The sequence below is a fragment of the Watersipora subatra genome, chromosome 11 (genome assembly GCF_963576615.1).
Source record: "Watersipora subatra chromosome 11, tzWatSuba1.1, whole genome shotgun sequence".
NCBI classification, from domain to species: Eukaryota; Metazoa; Bryozoa; class Gymnolaemata; order Cheilostomatida; family Watersiporidae; genus Watersipora; species Watersipora subatra.
The window spans coordinates 3,704,793-3,722,520 of NC_088718.1; the positions used below are offsets into that span (position 1 = coordinate 3,704,793).

Here is a 17,728-nt window from a genome sequence, read left to right on the forward strand (position 1 = left end):
ATATATATAGGTATATATATACATGTATATATGTATATATATACATATATATATATATATATATATATATATATATAAAAACTATATTAAGAACTGAAAACTTTTAAAACATTTTACAACTTAAAGTTTCATGGTTGCTACCATTCATCAATGTAAGTTCCATGAATGGTAGCAACCATGAAACTTTAAGTTGTAAAATGTTTTAAAAGTTTTCAGTTCTTAATATAGTTTATATAAATGCTCTATTTTAATATTGAGCACTCTCTTCTAGTGAACTGCAACCTTCTTCTTCATCAGTATATATATATATATATTATATATACAATATATATAATATATAAATGCATGTAAGAAGGCTTGACAAAACAATAAGAAGTGAGGTCTTACATAGAAGAAAGTGTCTGTATAGTCGTCGAAGGTTTTCACGCTTAGCCTCAATCTCAAAAGCGTATTTCCTTTGTTCGATGGAAGGTCTGCCAACTACCTTCGATGGAACTTTTCTTTCACTCGCAAAGCCAAGTATAACTGGTGCAACAAGACTCTGAGATCTGTCGAACACTAGAACTATCACAATTAGAGTACCTGCAACATAAGTCAATAGCATACAGTCATGACTAGAGTACCTGCAACATAAGTCAATAGCATACAGTCATGACTAAAGTACCTGCCACACAAGTTAATAGTATACCATCATGACTAAAGTAGCTGCAACATAAGTTAATGGCATACCATCATGACTAGAGTAGCTGCAACATAAGTTAATAGCATACAGTCATGACTAAAGTACCTGCCACACAAGTTAATAGCATACCATCATGACTAGAGTACCTGCAACATAAGTTAATAGCATACCATCATGACTAGAGTAGCTGCAACATAAGTTAATGGCATACCATCATGACTAGAGTAGCTGCAACATAAGTTAATAGTATACCATCATTACTAGAGTACCTGCAACATAAGTCAATGGCATACCATTATGACTAAAAAAACCTGCAACTTAAGTCAATGGCATATCATTGTGACTAAAGCACCTGCCACAAAGGTTTATGAAATGCTATTATGACTAAAACACTTGCAACATATTTTTAGCACGAATCCATATTGCTTGATACAAAACATTGTGCTATTTGTCTATAGTAAATGGAAAGTAAATGAAATCTCTAGAAAAAGTTGCAGCCTCATAACAAGCTCTCACCTTTAAATTTTGACATCATGGCAAACAAACGAAGAAATTTTTTAAATAGAGTATATATTTATACCAATGTTTTTAGCCTTTGCTACATTCTCATACGGGTTGGTACCAACGTTCTCCCAGCTCGCAGACGTGACTAGTATCATAACTTGATGAGCTGAGTCTCTTCCATTATTCGTCAACTCTTTAATACCATCATGTAATGCTGTAATAACAAAAACGTTGCTCTCAGGCTAGTAATCGATTTGAGTGTCATGTTTCACAAAAAATATCTATCCATTTGCTCTTCACATTGATCCCAAGCAGAATTTTTATAGGAAACATTGTTGCATTAAATAAACACATGTATTGTGAGTTTCCCATTTGGGTTGGAGCAAGCATTGATTAACCAAAAATTTGAAATTTGCTAGATGATCTTTTAACATGTGTGATGTTAGCTAGCCAGCCCTGTGCCGAGCAGGTTTATCAACTAGACGCAACTTACCTTATCCAGGATATCAACAAAAGGCCAGATACAGCGGAGCGAAGACTACCTAACAGAGAGTCCTATATAAGGGAACAGAATGCACAACTCAGGCTCAGCACGTTACGACTCGACGTGATACAAAAATGCATGACACAGCATATTTGAGCCTTCTCATTATACTGTATGTGCTTTATTGTATATTGCTTATAATTATATCAAATATATTCATCCATACTGAACTACCACTGTGCTGTTGATTTAGATTGGTGTGGTGTGACATGAAAGACTCTTTTGGGCTTCCTTTACAATATAAAAGTTGAAAGGTTGTTATAAGAGAGCAAGGAAGGACAAATCAGAGAGAGACGGTAATAAAAATGAAAAGGGAAGCCTTGATGTAAGCCAATGTTATTCTACGTACATGTAGACACAGATGAACAGCCCCAGCAAACTAACATTCCTGCTCACCTTGATTCATGTCCGATTGTCCGGCAGTCAGCACCAACTTGTTAACCATTTTGTTAAACTCACACTGATTACCGTCACTGACATCGAGTGGTATCTGGAGGTTAGTCGTCGCGCCGTATGTAAGGACTCCCGCCTAATTAAGGAAATACATCACTGGATTTTCCTGTGTCTATGCATTTCAGTTTTATCTTTCTTGATGGATTTAGAGCAAAAAGCAAAAGGTAGTACATAAATAATTGGGGGCTGTCCCAAAGCCGATACAATGATAAGAAGCATTTAGCTAAAAACAGTATGGAGACAATCTCTAAAATAAATTTTAATAAAACTTGATATATCAAAAGTTTCACACGCCCTGATTAGCTTTTGTCAGCATCAGCTAATAAAATACAGTTAATATCAAATGAAATCAATCAAAGGAGTCAGAAATTCGTTGAAGCACAAAATTCAACTGAATAATGTGATGCAAACAAGTTAGGTAAGCCAGTGTTACTTAGAGGTTATTTACTGTTATTGATTAGCTGTGCCAATCACAAGCTCAATTTAATCCCTACATAGAATAGTTCATCTTATGCCTACAGTCATTGGCTACCTTCAAATGCAGAAAATATGTTATAATTCAGCCTGGCTATCTGTCAAGCAAGACACGTCAGACAGCCATCTTGCCATTTCCATTAAATTTCAACTTGCCTTCGTAAAAAACATTGTTACATATGACACAAAAATTGGGCGAGTGTTGGTCTATACATAAGAAGTACTTTTCAAAACATCAAAAAATTTTCAAACATACTTTTGCAAATAAATGTAAAGTTGAGTAAAGCTAGTAAAAGTTAAAAACTAAATATGGAAAGAATCACAAGTATAATAATTGGGTTAATGTAACTTATATCTATTGTAAGTTAGATTATTGTCCAAAAAATGTGTTCTATGTAGCTCTATCATGCTACATTAACCAAGTCTATAGTGCAACAGTTTCTTAAATTTTGGGCTGAGAACATAAATTACCTGAGAATTCATGGGTGAGATGTAAAGGTTGGTTGCTAACTGCTGCACGAAGAAGTTGGAGTACTGCAATCGCATATTGTCATTGGTGAATCCTCCGTGGTCTACCACAAACAGCCAATCAACTTTGTGGTTGTGGGCAGAGCTGAAAAAAAAACCAACTTCATGCCTTCAAATCTAAGAGATCATTCAGTCAATGAGTTCAATGCAGAATTGTTCATAAAATCAGCCTATAAAGGAAATATGTGATGGTTTCTAACAAACTTGTCTTTTGTAGGAATTCTTATATTGCAAGAAACAAAGCACAAAAATTTCCATTTGCTTTAAGCATGAACTCATGTGATATTTTTGCTTATAAAGTTTTTGGACCAATTCGATGAACTGATTGCTTCTGGTAATTAGCAAAATAAAATGTGACCAAGGAAAAACCAAAGTAAACAGTCATTCTTTTAGGGAATATTTTGAGTCAAGCTTTAAAGGGTGTTTTCTCAAAACATAATTGATTAAACTTTACTAATCATGTAAATAACTTAGTGTTAAACCGAGCTAGGGCATTAATTTTTTTTCTTAAGATCAGCACAGAACTTTATAGCAGATCAGAAAAACAAATAGTTAAAAATCCTGATGCAAGTCAGGTTTTGTCAGAAACCATCACATAACATTAGCGAAATCTATTCATTTAAAAAACTGGTCATGAGGTAGACAATTCAATCCTAATTGGTGGCAACTTGCTCTTAAAATAATTTTTCTTTGTTCAGCATATTTTTGACACAAACACTGAAAAATACAAAGTCTTGTCTTGTAATTATGCGAAAATTAGCTAAAACAGTAAATGCACTTAGAAAAGCGTTATTGACAGCTTCTGTTGGCCTTCAAAAAAACTTTAAGATCAAGAATTTGAGATAACCTGACATTCATTGAAAAACTTATCTACGCATTATTAAAATTACGAACGTATGTATAATTTTTATTAGCACTGGTAATCACCAAAAAAGTGAAGTTTTTCGTTACATGCCAAAAAAAAGAACAAAGAAAGACGGAAAATACATAAATAAAGAACCTTTGAGTAAGTCTACAAGCCTGTTTTAAAGGTTGTCAATCTAATAAGATTGTGGAGTCTGGATACTGGATTAAAGGTTGTAGTTACAGAAAGTTCATAAACTGAAACATTTAATGGTAGATATAGTATTTTAGTTTAACGAAATAGAAAACAACATCAGTCATATGTGTGAAAAGATAAATATAACTAATCTGGGCATAATTTATGCAAGATTTTAAAACTTGTAACACAAATGTGAGAATGAGCACCTTTGGAATAACGCAATATGTTTAAAGATTTTGTGATGTGATGGGTGAAAGTGTGGCAAACTGGAATATAAAATTTGTTGTTCATAAGTCTACCTCATGGCACATCGCTTGCGATTACTTTCACAATGCATGAACACATGCGACCAACACAAGATAGACACATGTATTTTTGGAAGTGTGGTGAGCTGGAATATGTGATCATCTTGTTGTTGAAGATCCATTTTGCAAAGAATGTAAGCTTATTGCATGACGCTGTCTATCAGTTTGAACAGTATTATATTATATTGCTATTCCTATAGTTTCAAAGTCAGCGAAATTTAATGCTAAGTCAATTTTTGGTTGCTTTTATTTAAATATATACAAAAATATGTCAAAAATTTCACTCTTTGGGCTAAACTAAAGGTGAATACTGACTAACTTTTCAATTCATGGTCTTATCCGTGCATATGGAGTAATCCATACGCAGCTTGGCTATTAGCATTTTAACACATAATTGCACTAAGAGCAGACAACTTTATAATTGGTGGATTTTGAAATAAATCCAAGTAAGAAAAGGTCATTACTGTAAGAAGTCATTAAAGCTACTTTGTCACACCTTGTTTAACAATAATTATGTGTGAAGGAAACTGCCGGTTCCCTTTACTTTTCACAAGGCAGTCAAACTACAACACCAAGTGTTAAGTGCCAATGAGATATATATTTACTGAATAAACATATAAGTATACATGCATGACAGGTAATCAACCAAAAACGTGCATGCAGAGAGCGTGTGCGCAGTACGATTTCACTTCAACGATCGATTCCTTTTCTTTTTATACTTTCATTTACAGCTTAGGCTCCCCCTTTTCTTTGTTTTATACACAGTTTCTTCTCAACCCTTTCCTCGGTCTTCTTTTCGATAGTCCGAGTTCTTACCGCTGGCTGGGCTTTTCTCGATATCTCGGAGGCTCAGTCCTACGACCGTGGTGGTCGGGAGGTCTATTGCTAAAGCCCTGATCACAGTGCTCTGCTGTTATATATGCACAAATACTATACGAGTAAAATTTCAAATGAATGAAACATACATGATTTTATGATGAAGTCGGCCAAAGATCTTTCAACACCATTACATGACTTATCAGCTCACCAACAATAAAACCGTGTTCTTCTTTTGGCTTTTCCTATTTAGAAGTCACCCCCACAATTTGTGTATTTTGGAACAGAATAAATTGTGGTCATTTGCTCAACAGATTTGACATAGGAGCAATTGTGGCTGGATACCCTTCCTAACACCACCAGTGGTCCCTATGTGACTCGAACTACTAACCAACTGATTCTATGTCAGCCCCCTAATCACGGAATTTGGTACAGAAACAATTGTGACTAGATGCCCTTCCTAACACCACCAATGGTCCTTCTGTGACTCGAACCACTGCCTTACTGACTATATTCCAGCCCCTAATCATGGGATTTGGCACAGGAGCAATTGCGGTTGGAAGCCCTCTTTAATACCACCAATGGTTCTTCAGTGACTTGAACCACCAACCACTGCGCCACTGCTGCTCCCTAAACATGTGTTCTATTGGTGAGACTCTATTCAGAGTCTGTAGTTGAGTAGGTGTTTATTGTTTGCAGTGTTATCCTTAATAAATTACATGTTTTAAAATAACTTTCCGTAAACTGTTGCTAAAAATACTTTTCAAAAGTCATTTTTGAAGGTAAACAAAGCCCTTTACCATTCAAAAAGTTTGCGTTTCATAAAAAAGTATTTTTAATATAAAACGACATGTATAGTAACGCTGTCGTATGAAAATATTTTATTCAAAGATTCACAAAAAATGGGATATGACTAAGCGATTTGCTACAGATATCCTACGCGGCAAATGGCTTTTTATACAATATCTCTATTCACACAAGATTTAAATAGTGGAACTTTAAATACAGTAGTATATTTGGCAACACTCACCAGCTACCACACAGAGAGAAGTGTTTATTTGCAGCCATAAATCCTTACCTAATCGACCTGAGACTAGTGCCAATGTCATCCGCCATATCCTTCATTTGATCATCCAAATGACTGCCTACAGCTGGACTGGACAGCAACAGAAACAGGAGTAGAAATGCTGACCACAACATTCTGCTGACTTGTTGAGCAGCAGCAAATGATATGCAGTGAGTCTTCAGTGTTATGGTTATCTAAAAGCAAGACTAAAATCAGAGCAAAAGCAGACACCTATGAACTGAAACTCAATTACTATTTAAATGAAATTACATGTACAATGTGAATTATCTACAAGTGCATGTTGTATTTTTCTGCGATTATATAACAAAATTATGCCTGAGAAAAAGTGACTTAGTGGTGACATCAATGATAAACAGAAGCACTTATAACATATAATTATATAATATAAAGCATAATAACCAGCTATAACATGGAGGCACGACCAATGCACAAATGAAATATAAAATAAAACCTTGAAGACACATGGATATTATATGTAAATTAAAATATTTTACAATAATATAATATTTTAAAATATTAAAATATATGTACAATGTATATTTTAAAGATATTAAAATATTTTAAAAATATTAAAATCACGTGTATGTAGGAGAGATATACCTTAAAAGAGGATAACTGCCTATTTTGATATTTTAAATAACAACAAAACTTTAGGTATCATTTATCATCTATGGTAAAATTCAGCATGCCATTGACAGTTATTTAATTTTTGACAATTTTTCTAAACTAGTTTATCTATTTTTAGCAATTATTTTACTATAAGTTTAGCTATTTTATGTGTTATAAAAAAGTGTTCCATCCTATCTCCATTTATTTGAGATATCGAAGTTCACTCGTACAACTATTGCGTGTTCTTATATGATTGTACTAGCTTTTAATAAAATTTTTTGAATTTGAATTATTTTTCATTAATTATATACAGAATAATAATAAATAATTCTATCTAGTTTGTTTGCTAATATTTTTATCATGATTGCCTGCACTTCCAAAATGCAAAATGCTCTCAAGTAAGATACTCAGACACAAAGTAAAATGTGTTCCATTTTTCTCTGTTGAGAATCATTTCAGCTAAAGCCGAGATTGAAGTTTTTAAAAGTACATCGATGTCTGTTTATCTTTATTGATAAATCCCATTTTGTCTGTCTGTTAGTCTGCGTAACATGCGTTTCCACGTTTTTTGAACAATTTTGTCCAAACTTCACACACAGCTGCTCCCTACCTTTAGCCAGATCACTAAGAATATTTGGTTTTAAAACTCCATCTGGTTCTTGAGAATCAGCCTCTTGAAAACCCACATGATTACAAGATCAGGAATGTGCCTTCACGTGCATTAAGAACATTTTATCTTCAAAATCTACATGCTTGCTGCCGGCTAACGGATTGAAAAAGAAAAAATCTTGGGCATCACTGGACACCGGACTTACTGTTACTATACAAAAAATGCTTTTTCCATTACATGTACGCATACATACCTCAGTGGAAATAGCCTAGTGGCCGGAGCTATTCCTAAAAGTGTATAGAAATGATCCTGGAAAGTAACAGATTTTTATAAAGACTTAGAATCTGTTTGACAGCATTGATTAACAACTGACAACATACAATTTTAGTCTGCTTACACATTGAGGAACAAAGGCTAGGTCCATAAAAAGTCTATGGGAGTATCCAGATGGTACCAACTGCGGTATGGGTATTATGAACAGTCTACCTGCAGTACATTGAAATCAATCATCACAGTGTTGGGTCAACACAAAACGATTTTCATTAATTTTCTAGCATCAATGTTTGGCTATGAAAAATCATTTCGCAAGTTATATGATTGTTTTTTGGAAATGAGCATATTTTGTCAGACATTTATTTTATATTATTGCTGGGTCTTTTATGTTAACGTCTGCTTCCCATTGCCGCATTGTAAACAGTTAACTTATGTAAATAGGTTGATGAATTCCATGATTTGTTTTACTACGTAATTGACATTAATTTCATTTCAAACATAAAATTTTTTTTAAAAATACAACAATCAAAAAACAGAAAAAAGGCAAATTTAAATGAAATCTTTAATATAGTAAAATATGCTTCTGTTTGTCCGTTTGTTCGAAGCCATGCTAACAGCGCTAATAAAAAACTTTGTTGCGTTTTTTCTTAGCGCGAGTAGTATAGAAATTCAACACCTATAACAGGCTGTTTAGCCAAGCGCACCACCAACAGCGCCTCTGGGATACCTTACAGCATCAGGGAATAATTATGTTCATGAGATAATACCTGATGATCTCTCATGGCGCACGGTACTGCCAGCCTACAAGTGTCTATAAGAAGCTATACAGTACAATTATAATATTACTTAGGTCCTTAGACCTGACTTAATATCACATAAGAGAATAACTATAGCAAACTTAGCTATATTTAGCTACGTAGCATCTCTGTAAAGCTCATTCATACTGGTAGTTTCAAGCCCTGGCTTGCAGTCTAGAACAACTGACTTGTGAACCTCAGGTTGGAGTTAGGTTCCTAAAGCAGGTCCCTGGTTGTGAAAGGCTTGCCTCCCATCTAAATGACTGCCTATGACAAACACAATGGGTCTGTAAACATCTTGTGAACACCTGAGGGTTTTGACAGGAATCATGAATGGTTCATTGCAAGTGGGCATGACTGCAGTCGTTGAGGTTTCCTTGCCATTGGACATGCCTATCGCAGATAATTGAGCCATTGTTAATGCCCTTACTCACAGACAGCTTCGGCTTGCAATCGATGGAACGGGCAGGTGTCGTACTCGACCTCCGAGGAATCACCAATAACACCAAGCTAAATCAACATGACATGTAAGGCCAGGATATTAATGGAAGATTAAAAACATAAAGTGGCATTGAGAGAAATCCTGTATCATTGCACCTGTTTAGAACGCTTCGAAACACGTGCTAAGGTTTTGAGTGCTAATACTAAGTTTCACAAACAACGATAGCTTAGTGACACACTCCCCCTCTTCCCCACCCCTACCCCCCTAATGACTCTGCAATGTAATCGTGGAAACAGTCATGTTGCTCTCATTTTGTAGTGACTCAGTGTCATTGTTTGGAAGCAAAACACCCACGCATTGAGCCATTTTGTGCCATGGGAAGGTCCTTTGTGATCAACGATGTCACACTTGTGCGAATTCATAAGTTTTTCTTTTCTGTTGTTTCTGCTGCTTCATACGCAGAAATCTTAAACCAAATATCAAGTTAGACATGAGCCCTGAGAAGTTCCTAGCTTGCTTCAGCAAAAGTATGCAGTCACAAATACCTGTTATCTACCTTTAGGCGCAGTTTTGTAAATATTGCATGTGTGGCATTTCGGATAATAACACATGTTAATTCTCAGACTTTTAAAGTGCCTGTCGTGAGATAAGTCTTACTTTTGTCTGTTAAACATTGCTTCTCAATATACATCATAGAGTTTATAATTGAAACCCACTAGGGATAACTATCAGAGTAAGATCAAAATGACACAACACAATATATGGTTTTGCATGCTCTGTAGCATTTACTAGATGTGGCTGGATAAATATGATCAACTGAATTGACAGGTGATAGGGTGACCAGTTAAAGATATACTAGCACAGAACTTTAGTGAATTTTTTCAAAGAAAATAAGTGTTTGCTTAACATTTGTGACTGTTTTTAATATTTGATGTAATCTGACAGCCAGGATGATTTAAGGTTACAATCGACCAAACTTGATTGCGGTTAAAACGCTAGGAGTTAAGAGAAAGTGCGATTATGACGTCTATAGTCATACTTCAGCAAAGAGACTGAGAAGAAAAGAGACACATCATTCTGGAAATTAAACACATTTGCCAATATCAATAACAAAAGAGATATGCAGGCGCAAAACTGGTGACAACAATTCGCTCATTGTTTTTGCCATGTGTTTTAACCGCGATCAAATTTTGTCAATTTTAATCTTGAAACATCCTGGCAGTCAGATCACCTCAAACATCAAAAACAGTTGCAAATGTACCAAAATACTGACAAATTGAATCTACTGACAATTTCTGCAAGTCTATCCTTAAATCTGTATGAACGTATTTAAAAATTTAGTAAAGCCAAATGATATAAAGTTTCTTTGGGTCAGATTAGTTGGTCGCTGAGTGTAGCTGAGGCCCATATCGAGTTTTTGGAGTTGTTTTTTTGACAGAGATAATTGGTATAATTATTGACCAGTAAATCCTGTAAAACTAGAAATTATAAAAAGTAGAATATGATTATGATGATGTCAGCAGTGGATAAATTGTATGAATAAAATATGCAAATAGAGTATGCGGATATTACAAGAGGTAAATAAAATCAGATGTATATGTCATGAATAAAAATTAACATACCTCTATTCTCCTCTCATTGGAGCCTTGCTAGTACTTAGGAAATATTTAAAATATTTATCCAACAGGTATAATTGCTTGAAAAGTCTCTACTATAATAAAAGTATCATGTTCATAAATTGATAAATAAAGTTTTGAAGAGCGAACTTGTAACGTTGCCGTCTTGATGAGTTGTAGAGACTGATCTGGGTGAGTTCCTGACGTGTATTTATATGGTGTACCAAGCATGTAAAAAGTTATAAAAAATGGTTAATGGGTTATTGTCATGAGCTGAACATCTGGTGCACCGATTCCCACAGACAACGCCAAAGCGGAGGCAATAAAATGGGACATAAACCCACCTAATTTCAAGAGTCGCTAAGCCAAGCTCCAGAAATTGCACCAAAATAATTGCTGCTCCATTGATGCTCCAAAGCAAAGAATGCTGAAAGCATCAATCCAGCCGGAACTGGCCAGATTCGGAAGCATGAATCAGCCCAAAATAGCCCATTAAACTTCAGGTGACATACTGCACTGGACTAATTAATTTAACACAAGAGGCAGTCAGCTACACTGAGTATTACATTGATTGGTCTCTACACACAACAGTTATAGTACTAACTACCGGAAAGCTCGGTGATGCTTGTGATTCTTTAATTTTCAATCATATAGCCTGTATAATGGTGTTTAAATGTCTGGTTCTTAGGAACCAGCTGTAATTTTAAAACCAAATAATTTTAGTGACCTGATGCACCATGTTTCCATGATGCGCATGATGCGCACGATGCTGAGCTGTACGCAAATTAAGTTGCTTTGCAATTTTGCAATTTAGTGTTTCAATAAACACCAGCATTTAATGCCGGCGCTTAACCCCATAGGTCAAATATTAACCTATTAATGATACTATAAATGTATTTGCGAGTAGCAAAACCCACTTATCTTTCGGATTTATGCTGTTTCCATGATGTGGATGACTTACGAATTGGCTCAAATTTGTGCATCATGCATGTCATGGAAACATAGTGATGGAAGGCATGCGGAAGATGCATGCAAAGTACGAATGAAATGTTTTGTAAAATTGAGTAGTGTTTAAAATTAACAAAACTAGTTGATATAGGCATTAAGCAATAGCCTGTGCTCTACAAAGCTTAAGGTGCTAATACAAGTGAGGCTATAACTTCAACTTGCGCTTTGAAAAATTTACGCTAACCGTTATAATATCCTTCTACATCTTTCACATTTTAATTTCTTTCTATTACAAGTAAAAGTTTGCAATCTATTTTTATTTTAATCGTATAAAACTATTTGTATTTTTCAACACCATCTCATGCAATGACACACACTTTTGCCATTGGCGTACCAGTTTTTCAATGCCTTCAGCATAGAAACCTTTAAATTGCGTGTTTTTAAAAGTAGCTCTACGGTCTTAACCTCGTCATTAATATTGAAGCGGGTTCCACTCAGAAACTTCTTGACAGGCCCAAACGAGTAGAAATCAGATAGTGCAAGACTAGGACTGTAAGAAGGGGTGTGCTAGCAACTCCCTAATGAAATTTGTGTTCTGCTGACACAAGCCAACCTTCTTTTATCTGTGCTTTTGGTCAACTGTTTGGAAACTAAAAATAGTTGACTTTAGTTAGCTGTGAAAAATTTTATGCGCTACACCAACTACTGTCTCTTTATTAAGCAGTTGGATTGACAGGTGATAGGGTGACTGGTTACAGAGGATAACTGACAGGTGATAGGGTGACTGGTTAAATGCGATAACTGACAGGTGATAGGGTGACTGGTTACAGAGGATAACTGACAGGTGATAGGGTGACTGGTTAAATGCGATAACTGACAGGTGATAGGGTACCTGGTTGAAAATGAGCTAACACAAAATTTTAGCAGATTTGATCAAAAAGTGTTGGTATTTGTCTATCATTTTTGATACTCTAGATAGTTTGACCGCCAGGAAATTTTAGAATTACAATCGACAAAATTTAATTGCGAGTAAACCACTCTGAGTCAAGTGAAGGTACGATTGCGACGTCTACATGTATAGTTGCACAGAGATCGTCAGAAAAGAGACACATTATGCTGCAAGTTGAATGCAATAGTCAATATCATCAACGAGACAGACAGACAGACATGCAGCAGTAGAACTAGCGACGCCATTAGGCATGCATTTTCTTTCTGAACGTTTTAACCGCGATCCAGTTTTCTCATATTTAATCTTGAAACATTCTGGCAGTCAGATCACCTCAAACATCAAAAACAATTGCAAATGATAAAAAAATACTGACTTTTTCTGATAGAAACTACTAAAGTTCGGTGTAAGTTCATCTTTAAGAGACTTGCTATTAGTTTGTTTTATCGATCTGTTGCATACGCTGGACAAAATCAAAGCAGATTTTAAAAATACACAAAAAATTTTGCATCATATGCAGTTTTCATTGAATTAAACCAATCAGTTTGCAAGTTTTAGGGAGGATGGGATAGCAACTCCCTATGAAATTTATGTTTAGTTTACACAATTCAATCTTCTTCTATCTGTGATTTTGGGTCAGCTGTTTGGGAAATCAGCAATAGCTGACTTTAGCTAACTTCAAATAGTTTTATGTGCTATACCAACTACTGCCTATTTATTACTGAACTAGGCAGGTAATGAGCCACCTTCCGCAACATTCACAAGTTTATTACCCACTGCAAATAATAAAGAATTTACCTTGCTTGGAACTTTCAAGGAAGTCATCTTCAATCATGATGTTATTTCTCTTTTCTTGACGTAATCTCAAAATACAGATTTCCCGTTTTCTCGCAAGGAAAAGCTTGGGAGATGAGCTATAGGCAAACTAAAATAACAGCATACTATTGAACTCTGATAGTGCAACAGTTATGTTCAAACCGATAGGCATTGTTAAAGGTTACCATGTCTTGAGACCATAGTGCTTATGGTTAGTGTACCTAAGTTGACTTAGCAATGACTCATTTTTAATTTAGTAAAAATGGAAAGTTTGTAACAGCAGAAACTTTCAAGCGCTACCGCTAACCTGTCAATGCATGGCCATAGATCCACCAAATATTAGTTGCTAAACTCCTGAATGTTTGGCAGTGACATTTTTGCTGATAGTCTACCACATCCTAAAAAAGAATGAGCTAGATTCAGAGAGCATGTGTCAGAGAGTTAAATGCAGAGAGAGTATTGCTGCTAACAAGAGAGCTTGTTATTTATAATAGCTAGCATATGCTAGTGCAAATTCCCCTTTTATTATCAATTGATGAATGTTGTAACTTTATACACAATGGAAATCAGAAAAGCAACGCAAATAGCAAAGACAAGCAATGAAATTTTTCTCAGTGATACATCACACCAATATATCACTACGTCTATCAATCACAGTCAGGTAATTAGCATATACTCAGCACTGAAGTACATTTTTATTGTTTAAAAAAAATTGTGATAAATTATTCTTTCTTATTATATTTTAAATTTTCTTTGCCTCTCTCCTTGTCTCTTTTTCTTCCTCTCTCTCTCCCTCTTTCCTTCCCTTCTTCTCTCCAACTCTTCCTCTCTCTGTCTCTTTCTTCCCCCTCCATCTTTTGCTCTCTCCTTTTCTGTTGTCTATCTTCCTCTTCTTCTTTCCCTCTCTCTGTCGGTTTCTCTCTCTCCCTCCATCCCTATCTCCCTGTAAGAAACTCATGGGAAAACTATGCTAAAATTACAGTTTGATGGAAGTCAGGCAACCAACTGTTGTTTAAGATTTTCATCTTTGTCCAAACAAAACTTTTTCAAACCTGCTAAAATTGTCAACAAACTTGGAAGCAGCATTTTAATTAAACAGCTAAAAATAATAACATTCACTGATTAAAAATATTGATTTAAATCTCCGAAGCACACAAGTTATACAAGCATCTAAACAAGAAGTTTGTAAGATATTTGTATAACATACATTTACCAAAGTCTAAAGACAAATCAATATGTTTTAATCAGTGATTGCCCGAGATACATCTTCTTGGTAATCACTTCTATCTCTAACAGTGAGAAGTGCCGCAAGATATTTATGATGAAACTCAAGAAAGAATTGTTACACCTAGTGATCCTACTGACTGTGCCAAACTCTACAGGTAATCATTTATTTTATGCACTTTTATGAAACAAATAATTATAATGTCAACTTTGAGAGAACAACAAGAATCATGAAAAAATGGAGATGTAGTAAGTCCAGTTTACACCTAGTTGTTATTCTACATTATTTATTAAATACTCTCATTGCCTTTTCTGCATTGCAAGCCATCTGTGAATTGTTGGTTCTACAAATAGTGTCACCGAGAGTGTTTATATGTATAGCTGAAGACTTTTATTTGAGTGCCACCTTTATTTGAATGTCACCTATATTTGACAGCCACTTTGGAAGAAGGGTTGAAAAGCACAGCGCCAGCCTTTAATTGAATATTATCTATATTTTACGGCAACTTTGAGATTTTCTAATTTTTATAAACACATAATAGCAAGTGATCAGTACAAAAGTGTCCACAAAATGGTGCTAGATATGACTCAGTTAAATCAATAAAAACATGGCAACTATTGTCATATATTATACTCAAATACACGTCGCTCTTATGTACAAGTCAACAAGCATTTGAAAACAAATTTTGCATTAATATTGTAAGTATTGTAAAGGTTTTGTGCGACCTTCACTTTTTCTCCACTATTACAAGACTCGGTGCATGAGTTTATACATAAATTTCGGCTTAGTTCATAAGTTGTGCAAGAATGATCAAGTAACATGCAATGAACAGGCCCAAAACAGCTCTGATCTTCTACACAAATGATCGAGCTTATATAGCTAGTAAGCGCTGCCTCCGTTCTCCGGCTCGGTCTTGACTCGGCACGGCTCTGGCTTGGCTAAACTCTGACCTCGTTATTCTGCCTGACTGAGCACAGCCTGGCTCGGTTTAGCTCAGCCTTTGGCTCAGCTCTCAGTGAATCACATTCCACAACACTCTCCCCTCCATTGGTGACCACGGTCTCCAATCTAGACCTTAGGAGAGAGCTTATGGTAGCCACTCGGCAGACCTCCTACTCTCTGGTCAAGGTTCTGTCCAAGTCCTCGTCATCTGCTTCGGAGACAGCTTCTCCGTGGCAGCTCGGGCTGGCCTTGGCAATTGCCGCCTCCCACTCCTGATCTCCCTTGGGTGCTGCCACACCTACCGGCTCCGGTGCACCCAGTGCTTCTTCAGTTTCTTTCAAGCTAGTTGTGACCAAAGTCAATAAATCCTGTAGCGAGGTGTTACCTTTGCAGTCCATCTTCTCGAGTGCTTTAACGTCATCGAGAGAAAACCAGTGTTTTAAAGGGAAAGCTTTGGTCCTGTCTGTGAGGACCGTTTTGCTGCCTTCCTGTTTGACCTCCGAACCGTTTTCCGACAATTCCATGGAGTAGCATACCCCATCTCCGTACCATTCCGGCTTCCTGGTGGTCCGGGCTGGCCTCGGATTGTGCCGGACCGGAGTTGATTGGGTTGCAGGGTTGATGGAATCTGGTGTTGTGGTCTCTTCGGTCTCTACCGGGTTTGCTTCAAGTTCTCCCGAAACTTTTTCCCGTGTGGCCGGATTGATTCTCTCGGAACACGGAGGGCGTCTTTGGCTTTCTCCTTCCTCCGGTCCAGCCGGATTTTCTCCCGGAGTTATCGCCTGCCCTCGATTTTCTGCAGCCTCTAGCAGCAACTTTTCCTAGCTATGGGGACAGCATTATAGGGACGGGGTCTATTCTGACCTCCTCCTGCCTTTTCTTCGGCCTGCTGGGTTGAGCTCCTTTTATGTTAGGACCTCTCCTTGGCTCCAGGGTGGCCGGGGCTTGCCCCAACCTTTCTTGGCAAGCATGATAAGGTTTCAGCTTTCCTTCGCTCTGAATGGAAGACTGGCCCTGTCGTTCCACTAGATATGTGTGGTTCCCCAAGGCCTTCAGGACCTGGTATGGTGCCACAAACTTCGCCTGTAGCTTAGGATTTTCTCTCCGTCTTTGGCGTTTATTCATGAGCCATACCTTGTCGCCTGAGGCATACAGTGGTGGCTCCTCTCGGTCCTCCTGTCTTACCTTCATCTGACGTTGTCGTAGCGCCTTTTGCACCGTCTGCAGCCTCCTCTGCACCTTAAGGGCATGCTCATGGGTAGGAAAAAACTCGGTTGGTGGTGGGTGGCTTTCTAGCTGGTCCGGCAACCTCAGCTCCCGTCCCAACATCAACATGTTGACTGTCTCTCCTGTTGCGGTGGGGGGGGGGGGGGGTGCCTCGGTATGCCCTCATCAGCTGGGGAAGCAACAGGTCCCACTCATTCTGTCCCCATATCAGGAGTAGTGCCATCAAGAAATCTTTGTGCCCTGTTGTTCCAATGGACGATTCCGTTGGCCTGTGGGTGATAATGAGTTGGATGGTTTTTCCCCACGTTCCAGAGTTGGCACAGTTTGGTCATCAGTTGGCTCTCAAACTGTGCCCCTGATCTATGTGGATCTGCTCAAGTAACCCCAGGTGGTCGAAAACCCGCTCATCTAGTGCACTTGCGACCTTCGGGGCCGTGGCCTCAGGTAGTGCCAATGCGTCCTGCCATCAGGTGAAGTGGTCGGTGAGGACCAGCACCCACTTGTTCCCCCTAGGCGTGACCGGAAATGGCCTGACCAGGTTCACAGCCACTTTCTGTTAGGGTCGTCCAGCATAGAGCCTTCTTTTCTATTTGGCCGCCTTTGTCCCTTCATGCTTTGCAGCCTGGCACACCTCACAACTCTTGATGAGCCATCTGACTGTGGCCGTCAGTCTGGGCTAGTACTAAGTCAGCTGGAGGTGGCTTATCATTCTTCCCACCCCAGAGTTAGCCAGAAGGTGCGCTTGCCACACCGTGGTTTCTGCATGGCCGGGGGCAGATGGCACACCATCTGGCGTGGCCCTGTATGGCCACGTGTGCTTCTAGCACGCTGTCCGGTCGTAT

General features: G+C 37.4%; 3 protein-coding genes across 3 annotated transcripts in view; all 3 read right to left on the bottom strand.

Annotated features, from left to right (window-relative positions):
• The window catches only part of LOC137408595 (uncharacterized), a 32,479-nt gene extending 31,099 nt beyond the window's left edge, over positions 1–1,380 (bottom strand). The window contains exons 1-2 of the mRNA XM_068095177.1: positions 1,263–1,380; positions 388–582 (exon numbers count right to left, since the gene is read on the bottom strand). Coding sequence (XP_067951278.1) covers positions 388–582; positions 1,263–1,341 — 274 coding nt within the window. The 5' untranslated portion in view covers positions 1,342–1,380. The remainder of the gene's footprint in view (positions 1–387; positions 583–1,262) is intronic.
• Positions 1,381–1,724: 344 nt separating this feature from the next.
• LOC137408712 (uncharacterized) lies at positions 1,725–7,940 on the bottom strand. Its single transcript, XM_068095288.1, has 5 exons — positions 7,908–7,940; positions 6,427–6,608; positions 3,129–3,270; positions 2,127–2,259; positions 1,725–1,741 (listed from the first exon to the last, which is right to left on the bottom strand). Exons 2-5 carry the CDS (start codon positions 6,546–6,548, stop codon positions 1,725–1,727), a joined length of 414 nt encoding a protein of 137 aa, XP_067951389.1. The 5' UTR covers positions 6,549–6,608; positions 7,908–7,940.
• Positions 7,941–8,932: 992 nt separating this feature from the next.
• LOC137408713 (uncharacterized) lies at positions 8,933–16,994 on the bottom strand. The gene is made up of 6 exons (XM_068095290.1): positions 16,524–16,994; positions 15,834–16,480; positions 15,668–15,785; positions 14,250–14,435; positions 13,475–13,601; positions 8,933–9,117 (listed from the first exon to the last, which is right to left on the bottom strand). Exons 1-6 carry the CDS (start codon positions 16,992–16,994, stop codon positions 8,933–8,935), a joined length of 1,734 nt encoding a protein of 577 aa, XP_067951391.1.
• Positions 16,995–17,728: the final 734 nt, after the last annotated feature.

Bases quoted from the DNA above. Each gene is read 5' to 3' on its own strand.
- LOC137408712 (XM_068095288.1), bottom strand. From the start codon at position 6,548: ATGTTGTGGTCAGCATTTCTACTCCTGTTTCTGTTGCTGTCCAGTCCA. The intron at 3,271-6,426 runs GTAAGGATTTAT...TTTTTTTTTCAG, and splicing joins ACTAGTCTCAGGTCGATTAG to CTCTGCCCACAACCACAAAG. The intron at 2,260-3,128 runs GTAATTTATGTT...TTCCTTAATTAG, and splicing joins TCTCACCCATGAATTCTCAG to GCGGGAGTCCTTACATACGG.
- LOC137408713 (XM_068095290.1), bottom strand. From the start codon at position 16,994: ATGTTGATGTTGGGACGGGAGCTGAGGTTGCCGGACCAGCTAGAAAGC. The intron at 16,481-16,523 runs GTCAGAATAGAC...CCCCATAGCTAG, and splicing joins CGAAGAAAAGGCAGGAGGAG to GAAAAGTTGCTGCTAGAGGC. The intron at 9,118-13,474 runs GTAAATTCTTTA...TATCTGCGATAG, and splicing joins CCTTGAAAGTTCCAAGCAAG to GCATGTCCAATGGCAAGGAA.